Source organism: Mauremys reevesii, linkage group 4 (genome assembly GCF_016161935.1).
Source record: "Mauremys reevesii isolate NIE-2019 linkage group 4, ASM1616193v1, whole genome shotgun sequence".
In the NCBI taxonomy this organism is placed as follows: Eukaryota; Metazoa; Chordata; order Testudines; family Geoemydidae; genus Mauremys; species Mauremys reevesii.
The window spans coordinates 136,985,271-137,002,385 of record NC_052626.1 but is presented as its reverse complement, the minus strand read 5'-3'; the positions used below and the strand labels follow the sequence as shown (position 1 = coordinate 137,002,385).

Below are 17,115 nucleotides of genomic sequence, written 5' to 3'. Positions count from 1 at the left end.
TTGAGGTCCTTAGATGCTACTGCAATAGAAATAAATAACAATTGTCTTAGGACAACTAATAAGTTTAATCATTTTATTTCATCATATATTTTCCAGAATGCAAATGGGCAGCTAGATTTTAGATGGTGTGCTAATAGCTAAGAGCCTGATCCTGCAAGCTGATCCATACTGGTGGGCAGGGCCCCTGTGCCTGTGTAAAGTCCTGATGCCTTCCTTCAGCGGGACTGTGTCTAGGCAGAAGAGCCTGTCTGTGCAGATTAGTTCATAGGACTGGGGACTAAATCACAGTCTAAGAGCTAAAGTTTATGGAATTTAACCTCGACTATAAGAACATAAGAACAGCCATACTGGGTCAGAGCAATGGTCCATTTAGCTCAGTACTCTGTGTCTGACAGTGGCCAGTACCAGAGCTTCACTGTACAGGAGTGTACAGAACAGGGCAATTGGACTGATCAACCCTTGTCTTCCCCTCCCAGTTCCTGGCAGTCAGAGGTTTAGGGTCACCCCAAGCACGGGGTCGCATCCCTGACCATCTTGGCTAATAGCTATTGATGGACCTATCCTCTATGAACTTATCTAGTGCTTTCTTTGACCCAGTTATACTTTTGGCCGCCACAATATCCCATGGCAATGAGTTCCACAGGTTAATTGTGCAGTGTTTGAAAAGTACTTCCTCTTGTTTATATTAAACCTGCTGCCTATTGATTTCCTCATGTGACCCCATTCTTTTTGTTTTCTGGGAAAGGGTAAATAACGCTATATAATTGATTTTTCTCTTAAGTACAAAAGTAGGTATCATTCCTTGAATTAATCTCTAACATTGCAAGGTATTTTATATATGGTGCAAAACAATATTGCAAGTTAATGAATAATAACTTCAGTTAATTATAAATCTTGGTAATTCCATAGCATTTTATGCCTTCAAAAACTCATTCAAACATTAACTAACTCTGAAAACAACGCTGTGAGGTGATGAATGAAAGTATTATCTTCAGCTGTACTTCCAAGTCAGCTACTAGGGTCAAAATGTATGTAGATTTCATTACTATAGTAAATTCTGGCGATGTTGCCACCTGTCAGCTCACCTGTCCCACATTTTGACCTTGCCATAAATTACAAAAATATTAGAGCAATAGATGCAAAAGCCTTTCCAGAGTTTTGAATTTAATCTCCCAATGAACGAGTACCAATGTAATACTCTGAAAATGGAAATCCAACCCAACGACAGTGTATTCAGAACTGCCAAACACCACTGAAACAGAGGAAAAACGAATCTTACATCCATGGCAAAATGGGGGTAATATTAATTGGTGTATTAATGTAAATGTCTTTCTCATCATAGACCTTTGTTTTTGTACTTTTCTGGAAAAACTGATTACCGGGAAAGAAAAATAGAAATCTTTGGCAGTGGGACCTCAGCCCCTCACTGCAGACCTTTGATTCAGGAAATAAAACCTAACCTCGTATAGTTACCACTCCTGCATTATGGGTTATAGTTGTGCTCAGTGTCGGGCATGAAAGAACCAAAGGAAGGGACTCATAGTAGCTATAAATTAGAGCTCAGATTCTGTTGCTTCTCTTACTCATATTGAGTAATCCCTTCCTCCAAGATGAATCCTCCTGAAGTCCAATGGGTCTCCTCTCAGAGTAAGCTACTAACCAGGGTGAGCAAGGGTGGTAGACTCTGGCGCACAGTCTTTTTAACAGCTCTTTTCAGAGATGTTTAATTTGTGACAAACCAAGGAACTGATCTGGCCAACCCTGACATCTATAATTAACTTTATCCACGACTTGAATTCTCCGGGATCACTTGTACACAAAGTTATTCTGATGTTCCATCTGGGCCTAAGTCAAGGTCAAAATAAGGGAACAGTATTGCCTGCAGATACGATAGGTAATAAGATAGAAGCTGTAAAGAGGCATTTTTCATAAGGGAGGGTTTGTGGAGAAAACAATGTCGGCTCTTTGCCAGGGCCCTCCCTTCCTGCACCCCAGATGCTTAAAGAAAATCCCCAGGTACCTCCCATGACTGGAGGTCAAACCAAATGACCACCCCACTACCTAGTAATGTCAACTTAATTTCCATCAGGTGTAGGGTAAATGCAAAGATATGTACATTATAAGCCAACAGAACACTGTATCTTTGTGAAATATGCAAGACATTTGGCAAGTGCCACCTGGTATTTGCAATGTTTGATCAAACCAGTTTAACCGGATATACGTATATAGACAAATTAACTCAAGGAACACGGGGGGGGGGGGGGGGGAGAGGAGCTAATCAACAGAGAAGCCAAGAGAATCATATAGAGTGAGAAAAATCCACAAAGCTTTTGAGAAGAGCTGTTCCGTGAAAGCGCTATGGCCACAGTCAACATAACTGCCCAGTGTTATTGGTTAGTATTAAAGTAAGATTCAACTCACTGGCACCCCTGTTCAGAAAAGGCCCCAGTGACGAGGACCACGTAGGAACCTGGATAGAGAGAGGAAATCAAGGGCAAAATTCCAATGGGCTTCAATGGTTCCATGTTTTCACCAGTTGCAGGTAGAAGGCCTACCCAAGCCAACTCATACATCCCTGCAGGAGGTGGGGCCAAGGGGGATAGCGCTGGGTGCTTGAACAGACTGCATCAGTTTCAAAGACCCTGGGAGATCAGGAGGGGAAAGGTGGCACAGCAGCACCTACATTTCCCACTGCCCCACCCCACTAACAGCCAGTAACAGTCAGGGAAGCAGGGCTGCCCAGAGGGGGGGCAAGTAGGGCAATTTTCCCCAGGGCCCCACGAGCCCTGGCCCAGCGGCAATCCAGGTCTTCGGTGGCATTTCGGCGGTAGGGGCTGCCGAAGACATGGAACAATTGAAGGGCCCCCCGCCGCCGAAATGCTCCATGAGCCCTGGCCCAGAGGTGTTCTGGGTCTTTGGCGGCATTTTGGCGGTCGGGGCCCTTCAGTCACTCCAGGTCTTTGGTGGCGGGGGGGGCCCTTCAGTGCTGCCGAAGACGCAGAGCGACTGAAGGGTCCCCCGCTGCCGAAATGCCGCCAAAGACCCGGACCGCCGTCGGGTGAGTACAAGCGCCGCAGCTCCCCCGCTTTGCCCCAGGCCCCCTGAATCCTTTGGGCGGCCCTGTGGGGAAGAAGGCGATAAAGAAAGACAAATTCCTCTCAGCATAAGGGTATGTCTTCACCGGTCTTTTTTACTTCCCCTGAACTTATTGCTAACTAAGGAGAGATACTTAAGCCTCTTATAAAGACTGTTGTGCACATACACCCGCAATGTTTACTCCAGACTACAAATATTTGTTCTTTACCCCAGCCTCATCCCTAGGCTAGACTGGGCGAGGTCTGGGGAACATTTGCACTGTGCTTGAAGGCCTCTGATAGGAGGCGATAGAGAGTTGGGATTTATAGGATGAGATTTCCTAAAGCGCTCAACTTTTGTCCTAACTCCAGAGGTTTTTCAATGGGAGCAGGTAGGCGAACAGTGTGGCCTCGTGGAAATCCCACCCACATACTGTGCTGGTGGGTGCTTTGTGCCATAGACAGTGAGCAATGCAAAATATTGGGATTGTACCTAGCTGGGCATGTCACTTTAAGTATTCTGCACTTCTCCAAAAACAAAGGGCCAGGTACAAGCAAGATATTATTGCTACTTTGGAAACCATTGTAATTTCTTCCTGCCAAGTCATTTTCCGCACAACAAAATCCTGCCTTGCTGTCCACGTCTGTTGAAAATGCACACATTACTGTTTCTAAAAACAGAAGTGGAAATAGTTGACCAAACACAGTACTTGTGTGTGTGTTCCCCCTCTTTCCTTCTCTGTTTTTATTGCATAAAAGTAAACACATGTGACCTATGAACTAAGTAAATACTAAGCCAAGAGTAGCAGAGAGAGTTAGACACTGATAATGAAGAAAAGCACAAGGCTGAGGAATGAAAACTCTGGCTCTCTGGAAACCCCTTTCAGTTTAGAACCTGTCCATCAAGTTTTCTCTGAGCTTCACAGGGGCTTGGGAGGGGTATCACTGCTGACTGACAACTGCATTCTGCGCTGTCAAGCTGTCGACTTTCTGCTAATAATTTTCTTTGTCCAGCAGTTAAAAGTTGTTCACTGTCTCCAGGAGCACAGCTGATGCCTGTTATGTGCCTAACAATGTCCATTTCTTGCTGTAGGAATAGCTTCTTTTGTGCTTTAAAAAAAAATCAGCAGCAGAAATGCGGGTTGTGATGCCAGCCTTGTAATTTGAAGGAACAGTTCCACTAACTCAGGCAGTAAGGGGCCAGCAGACAATGGCCTGGCACATTTCTTCCAGTGGAGGGCAGTGCTTTACACAAACACATTCAAATGTTCAAAATTAGGCACCTACATACAAACATCAGAGGGGTAGCCGTGTTAGTCTGGATCTGTAAAAAGCAACAGAGAGTCCTGTGGTACCTTTAAGACTAACAGATGTATTGGAGCATAAGCTTTCGTGAGTCTGACGAAGTGGGTATTCACCCACGAAAGCTTATGCTCCAATACATCTGTTAGTCTTAAAGGTGCCACAGGACTCTCTGTTGCTACATACAAACAGTCTGATTTTAACATGGGAGCTACAGATGCTTAGCACTTCCTTCGGAGTGGATGGCCATTTGCATTTAGGATGGAACCCCTGTATGGCCTCCACTTATCCATCCTATCGTATATTACGAACTGCATCTATCCTTACATAATGACATTATCTTTTTAAAGCAGGTCTATTTGTGAGCACCACAGCTGTCAAATGAGATATTTAGAATTCCAATATAAACAGCACACACATTCCACACACGCAGCATGCCACCAAGTTCCTGATTGTCAGTCAGAAACCAATGCTACTAGGAAACAAATGACTTAGGCTGCCAAAGACAACACAGTAGACAGATGAGTTTTCATCTGGCATTCTAGTAGCCAGTGATGTCACTAGCACTCCCAATTTTCCAAACACATCTGCCATGACAGGGACAATGCCAGATTCCTTACAAAAGTTTGGTCTATTTCCTCAATGAGTTATTGTAGAAAAGACAGGTGTATGTTTGTGTTATATCTTAAAGCACAATACCTGTGACAAGTTCCGTAACTCGGGAACACAAGACTTCTATGAAATACCTCTTATTGCATGAAGCGAGTTATTCATGCAATGAAGTGACAAGAAACTTTGCTACCTGATGAGGCGCTTGTGTAAATAAAATACGTAATCCACCCCTGCAGAGGTGTAGTCCCTCTCTTCTCAGATTTAGCTATAAGAGGTTGAGGCTGAAGCTCATAGACAGCCAAAGAACAAAATGATTGTTGTGGCTGTGGCAGCATTATCAATTACATATTTCATAGGTGTGACATCAAATCTATAAATATGAGTAACAAGCAAAACAAAGACATTTGAAATTTACAAGGGACTATAAACTAACAAATCCTTGGAACATTGGCTTAAGTGACTTTTTTAAAATTCAAGTGAACAGTATAAGTTACTAGACATGAATGTATAGATTACTTTATACATACAATTATATAGACTTGTTAATGGAGATAGATAATATAGTGCTTTGATGATGTAAAGACATCAGAATGGAATGCTAAGTATTCATATCTGTATTAACAATTTCTTAATGTGCCTGAATTTTGAATAATGAATGAGAACTTCCATGAAAACACTGGAAATTAATATAGTCTGGCACAGGCCAAAAGTATATCAAAATTTGGAAAAATGCCCCATTTTTACAGCAAATTTTTTACACAAAGATTTTCATTTTCATGTAGTGTTCATGATTATTAACAAGTCAGGCATAAAATAGCATCTGTTATAATTTTTGCAAAGTATTATTTTTTATCACAAGATGAATTAGTCATTTAATAATAATGTTTCTGATATATATATTCTTGAGTGATTTTGTTGAATTCTCTATTCTTATGAAAGTAAATAGCTGGTGCGGGGCTGAGACTAGTAAATTTGTTTCACTTGTCACCTAAGCCAACTTTGAATTTGCAACTCTTGAAATGGAGAACTATTACTTTAATGCAAATCTGGTTCATCACAGATAACATCTGAAAGACCCCTTTCCTCAGCTCAGGGATGCTTCAAGAAAAGATCGATATGAGGTTGGGGGGCAGGAATCATTCACCCAGAACTATTCACTCAGTAAAAATGCATTTTCCTTTAAAAAAAAAAAAGTCTGTAATCAGCATGGCAGCTCCACACAGATACACAAGTAAAGAGTTTTGTGCTGAGCAGTGCAGTGATACTACTGCCAATGGTTCTCTACTCTTACAAACAATCCTGACAGGATTGTAAAGCATTGCAATGCTGTGCTGTTCCTGCCTGGTCATTGTGCATTGGAAGAAAGTGAACTCTTCTAGCACTATAGTTTGGAAGGGGAGCCAGGTTCTTTCATTAGGTGTTTGGTTCTCTTGTTTTCTCCTAAATAATACTTGGAATGTAGACAGGGTCTCTTCCTTCAAGCTGGTCCAAACAGGCAGACCCCTACATCCACCAAGGAAAGTCAGCCCCTCGCCAATAATTAGGTTGGCTTAAAATCCACAATATTAAAAACAAACAAAAAATCTGGGTACTTTTTATTTGCCTTCCACTTTCTGGGCCATTAAGGTGCACTCTGGTCAGTTTTTCAGGCTTTTTCTCTGCAACTGTGTGAGGGCAAAAAGCAGGTTACTTTGAGAAATGAAAGCAGAGATTCAGGGCTTTAGGAAAAACTTGAAATATCAATAACTGTCACTACATTGGCAAGAGCTGGGAGGCTGGAGCCTGGCTGGAGTCCCGGGGACCCTGCACAGACAGGGCCGGCTTTAGGAAGTGCGGGGCCCAATTCGAACAGTTTCGACGGGGCCCCGGCAGGGATGACTATTATATATATATATATGTAAAAAAACACATGGGGCTTGTACTCACCAGGCTCTCAGTCTTCGGCGGCACGTCCTTCACTCACTCCAGGTCTTTGGTGGCACTGAAGGACCCGCCGCCAAAGTGCCGCCGAAGACCCAGAGCAAGCGAAGGACCCACCGCTGAAGTGCCGGAGCACCGCCAGATGAGTAAAAATTAAAAAGGCGCCTCTAGCCAGGGAAGAGATTCTCACTGGGCGCGGGGCCCAATTCGGGGGAATTGGTGGAATTCGCCTAAAGCCGGCCCTGAATGCCAGGCTCTGCCCAAAGTAGCTCAGGGGAGCTGGACCTTCACATTTACAACAGCCCCTGCTAATGGCCCCTGTCCCCACCAAAGGCAGGGGCGGCTCTAGCGATTTCGACGCCCCAAGCACGGCGACACGCTGCGGGGGGTGCTCTGCCGGTCGCCGGTCCCGCGGCTCCAGTGGACCTCCGCCAGAGCCGCCTGCCGCCCTCCCGGCGACCGGCAGAGCGCCCCCCGCAGCATGCCGCCCCAAGCGCGCGCTTGGTGTGCTGGGGTCTGGAGCTGGCCCCGACCAAAGGCCATTCCCTCTGGAGCCCGGGGGGAAGCGAGCCGGCTCGGGGAGGGGGAGAGAGGGCTCCCCCTCCTCGGCCGGGCTCTGTCCCTGGGAAGCAGCGTGCCCTGACTCCCCGGCCCTGCTCTCCCCCTTGGGCGCAGCGAGGCCAGGAGCCCGTGGGCAGAGCTGACGCCTCGGCCGAGTCACAATGGCCCGGCCCGGCCCCGCAGCGCAGCGGGCTCCCGAGCAGAGGGCAGCGGCCGCCATGCTCCCAGCGGCCGCGGCAGCACCAGGCTCCGCCGGCCGCTCCCCGGCGGCTTAGAGCGGCGGCAGCCCACGTGCGGAGCGGCCTGGCGGCGGGATGACGCAGCCGGGGATCCCCGCAGGGGGGATTCCCTCGCAGGTAGGAGCCCGCCGGGCTAAGGGGCTTAGCAGCGGGCAAGGGAGGGGCGGCTGCTGCAGAGCAGCGGCGGGGCCAGCGGGGGTCTCCGGACCCTGCCCCCAGCCAGATTCCCCACCCGCCGGGCACAGAGCGCCTGGCCCCGGTGCATAAAGAAACAGCAGCGCCCAGCGTGGGGGGCAGGGCAGGGAGGGATTCCCCCAGCTGTTCACTTTCCTGGGGAGAACAGAGCATTCAACGACATCACTCCAGAAAGTATCTGGGGGAAACTTCAACCATCCTGGGAGAGGTGCCACAGTCCTGTCAAAGCGGAGACTTCCCCATGGCGATCCCCAGCAGCAGGGCACAAGGCGCTAGCAGCCTGGAAATGGATTTCCAGCCCCCTCACTCCTCCTTATCCATCTAGCACGTCGCACCTATAGCGGGGAGTCAACGTTTCAAAAGCATCTCAGTGACTTAGGAGCCTGAGTTCCATTTGCAAAAGTGACTCTGGCCTTGTCTACACACTGAAGTTGCCCTGTCTTAGCTATACGGGTAGCGTGTAGCGTGGATGCAGTTATAGATATAAATGTTTCCATTGGTATAAAAAAAACAAGGAGTCCTTGTGGCACCTTAGAGACTGACAAATTTATTTGGGCATAAGCTTTCGTGGGCTAGAACCCACTTCATCAGATGTATAGTTTATCCTTGTATGGGATGGGGCGTATATGATACTAGTATAATCACCTTTGTACTGGTCTAACCGAGCCTGCACCAGGGGTTGGACTGGGATAAAATGCCCACTCCTACCTGAAATGGCTGCTCTGGCACAAAATCTATGTTTAGATTGGGCCTTGGGTACTCAGGCCTAGACTTTTAAAGGTATTTGGGCATTGCTGCACTCAGCGTTGCAAAGCCAAACTGATTTAGGAACCTAAATTGCATTTCCAAAAGGTATTTAGTCAGTTGTTGTGACTGAGGCTCCTAAGTGTCTAAATCCCTTTGGAAAACAGGACCCAGGTGCCTAAGTCACTTTGGTGATTTTGAAAATTTTATCCTAGGTGCTTTACCGATGAATTTGAGGAAAGGTCCCGGCCTTGAAGAGCTTGTCATCTAAACAGACTCACATAATGAAATGTCAACATATACATACACTACATGGATCTAAATCCTCCATCCACACCCTGCGTTTGGTCCCTGCACACCCATCTCTACTCCTTCTCCCCTTCCTCAGCCCTAACTCCAAATATTCAACCTGGTGCAGCGCCCCCTACCATGCTGGCAGCAGTGACTGGGTGATGCTGGTACTCTGTGGGGGTGTTATCTTTCCCTATGAATTGTGAGAGGAGCCTTTTTTTTACACGGATTACAGCAAACCATGACACATCAGGGCTGGCATAGACACAGCTGACACAGTTAATGTAAGGCGGCTCTGGTCCCTTCAAGGCCATCTCATGTCATAACGATATTTATTGATTTATGACCTTCCCCTGAACCACCTGGTGCTAGCCACTGTTGGAGGCAGACGTACTGGACTAGATGGACCAGGGTAATGCAATTCCTGTCATCCCTTAACCTCATCTCAAAAGTCCACATGCATGGGCGGTAGTATTGTGCATGGTTACTGATGTGTATTATGTCACCTGCTGTGACCAGCTATAGAAAGGGTCACTGGAAACCAGCTGGATAACATAAAAATACATAGAGTTTGGGAACACTCACTGTTTTGCTGCTCTGTTAAAAGCTGTAATGTGTGTGGGACTCACAATTTTATCTCCAATCTCATAATATGTTTTTCTTGAAATCCCAGCTTGTTGAGTCATGTAATGTCATGAGAATCTCAGCTTTCATTTAAAAAAACAAAAAGTTTCTAGCTTTCAGGGTTACAGAGAGAAGCTTGAAAATATGATCCAGCTGCATCTTAAAGGTTCAGAAACCAGAAAGCACATAAAAAGTACCCAAACTTCATTTTAAAAAATGCATGATTTTTAAATCACTCTCATAATTTTTAAGTATCAGAGGGGTAGCCGTGTTAGTCTGGAGCTGTAAAAAGCAACAAAGAGTCCTGTGGCACCTTAAAGACTAACAGATGTATTGGAGCATAAGCTTTCGTGGGTGAATACCCACTTAATCAGACGCATCTGTGGACATTCACCCACAAAAGCTCCAATACGTCTCTTAGTCTTTAAGGTGCCACAGGATTCTTTGTTGCTTCTCATAATTTTTGGAGCCTAACACATGATTTTTGAATACATTGGGTGAACAGTATTGGGAAGCAAAAAGTCTCCTTTATAGTCACCACTAACTGCTCCAATTTCCCTTGCATTTCATTTTCTCCACAATCATACCTTTTAGATAAGGACTATAATAGATGCTGAAGTACTTATTATCTGATTCTGTTTGTTTAAAGGGTGTGGTAATTGCCTGCAACCTCTTTGGTGTTTACTAATCTCAGGCCTCCCTCTTGATACACTTAATGTACTTTAGCAAGAGGTGAAAACTATGGTGGAGATGAGCAAGAAAATAAGGTCCCAATTCTCCAACTGGGGCCAAATTTTCAGAAGAGCTCAGTACCCAACATGTACCCAAAGTGTTGGTACCCAAGGTGCAAATTTTTAATAGTGATGGTAATTAAGTACTAGAACAATTCCCTAAAGTTGTGGTGGATTCGCCATCATCTAGAGTCCTTAAATCAGGTTTGGATTTCTTTTCAAAAGATACACTCTAGCTCAACCAGAAGTTATGGGCTTGATGCAGGAAGCACAGAAGGTCAGACTAGATGCGGATTGTGGTCCCTTTTGGCTGTAAGAACTATCCATCTACAAAAGGGCTGAGATGACTTCCCTGGATTTGCACTTCCAGAAAGTTTAGAGTATATCTATACTGCAGCTGGGAGGGAGCCTGCCAGCCCACTTAGGCAGACTTGAACTAGTTTAGCTCGAGCTAGCATGTTAAAAATAGCAGTGTGGATGCTGTGACTCTGGTGGTGAGTCAAGCTAGACAATTGACGGGGGCGGATGGGTGTAAGAGCCCAAGTTATCCCAAGCTGTAACATCAATGCTGCTATTTTTAGTCCTCTAGTTTGAGTCCCGCTAGCGTCAGTCTGTCTACCGGCGTTGGGAGGCTCAGTTCCAGATGAAGTATAGACGTACCATTAGTGACTTCAGACTCAGGGCTTAGACATGCAAGCCATCCTCTCTAGCTGGTCTATAGGAAGCAATTCTGCACATTCCAACAGAGGTCTGCTATCATCTCTAACTCCTATCACACACTTGGCACCAGGGACACTGCCCGCATGGAGACTGTCATTCCCAGAAGTAAATGCCGTCCTCCCAAAGTCAAGACAGTTCAGAGTGGGGAAGAGGTGCCAGTAAATCATGTATAAAGCCTGTTGTTCCATAAGGCTGGAACGTGCTGACCTCTCGCTTGCAAGCTGCAGCTAGGTCTGATCCAAAGCCCAGTGGTGCCAATAGGATTCTTAACCTTGACTTCAATGAGTTCGGGATTAGGGTCTTTGAAAGCAGATTAACTTCTGAATGTTAGTGGCATCCTGAGAATATCTTAGATGGGAAGATTTTCTCTCTTCCCCCCACAGCCACCACCAAGTGGAATCCTGCTGCCACAATGCAGATGGAAGCACTAGCCGTTGGGGAGGATCAAGGAGGCACTGAGCTAAATCTGAGCATCTCTCAGAGGCAGATGGAGGATCCCTGAAGAAAAGGGTCCTGCAGTGAGAGCATTAAGGCCTCTGGCAGCTGGCTGTCTGGGGAGTGGGTGACAGCCAGCTGCCAGAGGCCTCAAAAGACAGTAGGCAATGTAATTTACATAATCATTTTACTGATCTTCCTGTTACGTGATTAATAGGTTTATGACCCAGTGGTCAGAGCCAGATATACAGGCCGAAAATAGATCAGCTGAATAAGCTAGGGCGTCATGGAAACCTCTTTACATGGTTAAAAATAAAGCTAGGCACCAAAGATTTTGTTTAGGATGCACAACTAATAATTGAACAGGGACAACTTGATTCCCATTTGACCTTTCCAAGGATCACGGGCATCCTCTGTGAAAAGCAGCATATCCCGAGCATCTCTAAGTGCTGGTTAAGTAACGAAGGTAAAAACATAATGTCCCTGCCAAGAAAGCCTTCAAATTTTACTTCTGAGAGATGTTTGCACCTTCCTCAAGTGACCTGTGTTTTTCAGCCCTACGTGCATTTAAATCCTATTTCTGTTTTCATTCTTTCAGAGAATTTAACACTAGCACAAGGTGCTTGCACTGACAGCACTGCAGCGCTCTGTTGACCCACGGAACAGATACCGCATGGGCAAGCTTTCCCTGTGTCACCACGTTGGTATTTATCAGCGTAGAGCAGGGGTAGGCAACCTATGGGATAGGTGCTGAAGGCGGCACGCGAGCTGATTTTCAGTGGCACTCATACTGCCCAGGTCCTGGCCAATGGTCCGGGGGGCTCTGCATTTTAATTTAATTTTAAATGAAGCTTCTTAAACATTTTGAAACCTTATTAACTTTACATACAACAATAGTTTAGTTATATATTATAGACTTCTAGAAAGAGACCTTCTAAAAACATTAAAATGTATTACTGGCACGCGAAACCTTAAATTAGAATGAATAAATGAAGACTTGGCACAGCACTTCTGAAAGGTTGCTGACCCCTGGCATAGAGGGATCACCTTTAGGGTTGAGAGAGGCATTTATGGCTTGTGTGGTCCCTGAATACTAGCAGGGCTTCTAGTTGGGTGCAGTTCTGATGTCAGTGAGTACCTGATCCATTAGGAACTGGTCTAGAACCACCACCTAGTTGTTCATTAGCCTCTGAAAAATGAGTCTGATTGTAGCAACATCTGGTCAGGACTGAATTCAGGCAGCTGACCTAGGGATGAAGGGCTGTCCTCTCCCATTTCCAATCTCCCAAGCACTCCTGCCACCGGTGCACTGACTCCTGTTCAATAGTGTCCCATCCGGGCTGTGTTTGTCATAAAGCTGGGTAAAAATGATCTGTGAAGAGAGAATGAAAATCTGTAGGAGGAGATGAAAGACTAAATTCTGTCAGCAGAGAAACATTGTTGCATGCTGTGTTTTACCCGGATGAGGCGCACTTAGATGTGAATCTGTTCACACTACGTGCTGTAAGAATCCCATGGCTTCATAAACCATCACTGGGTGTAGAACTGAGAATCGTTTGTGCTAAAGAATTACGCCTTAACCCTTTAGTCTAGCACCCTAGGGATAGCTCAAAATACATGAACACAAGTGCTCTCTGTCATCAGGCCGGTATCACCTCATTCTGCAAAAAGATCATGTTAGTGCAAATGTGGAAGGTGGTTTTTCCACGGGGGATATGCTCAGCTGGAATAAGATGGTGAACTGTGCAGCATATTTTGGGTGTGGTGTCATTGTTGGCTCAAGACACAAGGAGCACGTGGCTCTCTATTGATTACATATAAGATTTATTGATTCATATTTTCCTCTCCATCTTTTGCATATTTGTGTGCAAAATAAAAATAGACCCACCGATGGATGTGCCAAGGTTGTGGCTAGGGCCTGCAAAGAACACGTCATACAAGGAGCACAGAAATGCACGGCCTGGCAAGGCATCAGGAAGCCAGTGAGCAGGCACAGCAGTGTGATCAGGGAGTTGCTGGTAGAGCAGTGCAAATAATTTAACTGATGGTCGCACTTCACTGACAGTTCCAAAAAATTCAAAATAATGGTTTGGTTCTGCTCAAAGTGAAAGTGATTGTGTGTGTGTGTGTGCGCGCAGTAGGGGAATTTCTGGCAAATTGAAAGAGGCGGGAAAACCTTGGCTTCAGATGAAGCGTTTCATGTTGGTCATTTTTAACAAAAGCAAAGAGCAACATTCATTAAACGGAGGGGCGGTACCCCCGTTGTAACCTGTAGCCCACTGGTTAGGTCAGCTGGGACCTGGGAGACCCAGTTTTGAATCACTGTTCAGGACCAGGAACTTGGAATACCCATCTCCCACATCCTACATGAGTGCCGTAACCAGTGGGCTATGCACCTGGAGTGGGGCTCTCTACATCTGTTCTGTTAAAGTTGTTCCACTTTGTATAAAATACCTGAGTAGTTATTTGGACAAAGAAAGTGTGAGTGACTCTGGGGCACTAACCTTTATCCTAGTCCCTACTCCGATGAACATTTAATTACGTACAAACCCAGAACAAAAAGAAAGTCCCTGTCCCAAACAGCTTGCAATCTAAGATAAGAGACAACAGCTAGACACAGACAGATGGGGAGCACAAGACAACAGTTTGATAGCTCTTTACACCCAGTTGGTGGTGGTGTAAATGACTGCAAAATGAGCAAGGTTACAGAGAATCAAGTCCTTGGGATCTAGTTTTACGTTTGGTATGTGAAGTTCCTTAGTATATTTTTTTCTTTATTAGTAGTATTTGTAAAGAGATGCTGTCAAGTTAAAAATAATACATTTTCTTTAAATAATCCCCTACCTGTGCTACAAGCAACACCTCAAACACTCATTAAAGAATTTTAAATGGCCAGATTTTTAGCATTTATACCAGTTGTTGACTGTTTGTTGTTCAGTGTAACTAGAGTGGCCACTTTCACTACTGGGCCTGATCTGTTTCACTTTCCAGTTCTAGTGCAGCACCATTATATTTGGGTAGATGATAGAGAGAACGTGAAACTCCTACAATTCTGTGCAGGAACAAAAGGATCGTAATGTCTCTTTGTTTGACTTTTCTTTTCACAGGTCAACGGGGCTCTGAAACCGGGAGCTCCCATCAATGCCTGCAAGAGATCAAAGGGAAGAGAAACAGCCAAAGCGTTACAGGATTTTCCTTGCCCCCTACGCACATCCAAGGATCAGTCGTCTCCAATAGGCTATCGTAAGGACCAATCTTTAGCCTCTATGTTTGTTCCTTTCGTCGTACACCCTGGGAGTCATAAGCCTGATTCACTCAAGTTTGTCTTCTATAAATCGAATTACTCTAATTCGTACGCGCCATTTTACACTGCGCAGAAGCCAACCTGTGGGTACCGGTATTGCCGGGACACCGATCACACCAGGAAGGTGATGGATGTAGAGAGGGCAAACATTGTCAAGTGGAGACCCATTGTGGGGACGAAACCACAGTTGGTTACAATAAACCCAAAGCAACGAAACTGACAGTATGTCTGGCCCGAGCCTCTCATTTGTGCAGGATATTCTAGTGCAGTGTGTGGGTTGAAGGGGTGAGGTAAAGCTTATTTGGATGGTTCTACAAGACCACTTGGGAAATACTGCAGGAGCTAAACTTTCACAGCAGCATAGCAAACGGCTGTCGTAACTTCTACCCAACTCTTTCCAGAATGCAGTGCAATAGTGTAAAACTACCATTGCGTTTAAGTTACCAAAACTAGCCACTAGCTGGCACATTAAATGAAGCATGTTAAAATGACAACCGGTGCCTGTGATAGCAAAACAATGGATATGGGGGTTGGGGAAGATGCTGTTAGGTTTGGTGAATCTATCACCTGATGAATGCACTGATCTCTGAGACATATGTTGCCTAGAGTGTGTGTACTTGTATTGATATAGGAAAACCCAATCAGACTTCTTGTGTCCGGGTTGCTGGGAACCCTTATTGAGTCACTGAGACTCAACAGTGAGGTGCATAAAAATATGAATTCTACTGATTATCTATGTACTGCATGGGTATCCACACAACAGACTACACTCCAGAAGTCTTGCCCCAGCATGCACTGGGCTCAGTGTAGAACCTGGGCTGTATTCCGTAGGAGCTGGTCTCTTCTTTGGTTTCCCAAAGTCCTGGTCAGACTCTGGAAAGCATAAGAACCCCTTCATTGCTAGGCCTTACGGGCATGGTATGACATTGTGCTCAGTGAGGCAGAAAGCTCATTTTGTGTTTGGAGCTGTAAAAGCTTGTTTTGTGTTTGGTAATTGTCACTGAAATGTGACATGCCCTGGGGAGGTCTCTACTAGCCCTGACTTAAGAGTACACTGTAAAAGATGTCAGGTGGCACATGGTATACAGGATTTTTTTTTTAATAGCCTGGCGAATTGAATGCATTGGCAGAAAGGTACAACTATAATCATAATATTTTGTCCTTCTGTAGCCTTGTGAGCTGATGGACTTTCCCAGTCTTTTCTGAACAGTGTACTCATGTTGTCCAAACATCTCCCCTTTCATGGAGTTTGGCTTGACTGGCAGTTGAAACACCGACAGTATGTCATAAATCTCAGCCCAAGTCTGGCTGGTCCTAGGGTTTCCCTGCAGAAATCTCTGTGCCCCAGATCCTCGTGCCTTCTGGTCAGATGATCATCACACACTTCCTATCTTGGTAGAATTAACAAGTCCCACCTGCTATAATGAGCCAGCAGAACTCACTCAGCAACTTTTTGTAGGGTTCTAACTCTTGCTAACAGAGTGGGTTGTGGGAGAACCCGGCCACCCCTTTAGAAGCACCTTTCAGCTAAGAAGTTTAAAGCATTTTACAAGTAATAATTAACTAAGCGTCAGGACCACCCCCATGAGGTAGAAGACTATCATCATTCCCCTATTTACTGCTGGGAAACTGAGGCCCAGCGAGCCCAAGGCCCAGAAACTCAGAGGTGTTTAGGCACCTAACTTCCATTGAAATAATTGAAAACTAGGCACCTAAACTAGGCACTCTGAGGATCTGGGCCCAAATGCTTTGCCTAAACTCATACAGGGAGTCTGCGGCACAGCTGGGAATTTCACCTGGTAAATTCCCCCCTCCTTTCCTTCCCTTAAGGGTCTAGCCAGGGGTCAAGACCACTTCTGCTGATTAGAGGGCAGCCCCCTGGCACCATGAGACTAAGGGCCAAATCTGCTCCCCCTTTGCACTGGCACAAACCCAGTGTAATTCCATTGATTAGATTTGGAAAGTAGACGTTCACAGGTGTCACCCACCGCTGAATTTGACCCTAATTGGTGCTTATATCAGCAGCAAATCTGGGGGAATCTCCTTACATCCTGCACATCTGTGAGGGTTGCCCTCGATTCCTCCGGCAGCATAAGGTGTTTCCTTGCCCTGGATATTAATCCCTCTTGCACAAGCCACACAGTTCTGTCACTCGCTGAGCAGGAAGTGCTCTGCACCGCCCCTGACAGAGCAGCTCCTTCCCAAGGTACATTGCCCCCAGGGCTCCTCAGCATGAGTAAGGGGAGGTGCAGGCAACTAGAATGCCACAATTGGCATGCAGAGGAAGGTCACCTACCACCCTCCAGGGGGTGCTGTTGACTCTCTCGGAGGGCTTGTCCTCCCCACAGGCTGGGGCAGAAGGG

The 17,115-nt window shown here is 45.7% G+C and overlaps 1 protein-coding gene across 2 annotated transcripts; it reads left to right on the top strand.

Annotated features, from left to right (window-relative positions):
- The first annotated feature begins 7,655 nt into the window (after nucleotides 1–7,655).
- On the top strand, nucleotides 7,656–14,977 carry GUCA1ANB (GUCA1A neighbor). Of its 2 annotated transcripts, XM_039536656.1 has the most exons (3): nucleotides 7,709–7,825; nucleotides 12,047–12,175; nucleotides 14,556–14,977. In XM_039536656.1, the coding sequence occupies exons 2-3, from the start codon at nucleotides 12,122–12,124 to the stop codon at nucleotides 14,970–14,972; spliced, it is 471 nt and encodes a 156-aa protein (XP_039392590.1). In that variant the 5' UTR covers nucleotides 7,709–7,825; nucleotides 12,047–12,121; the 3' UTR covers nucleotides 14,973–14,977. The 2 variants fall into 2 exon arrangements, with proteins under 2 accessions (XP_039392591.1, XP_039392590.1); XM_039536657.1 differs by lacking the exon at nucleotides 12,047–12,175 and having other exon boundaries at nucleotides 7,656–7,825.
- The last annotated feature ends 2,138 nt before the right edge of the window (nucleotides 14,978–17,115 follow it).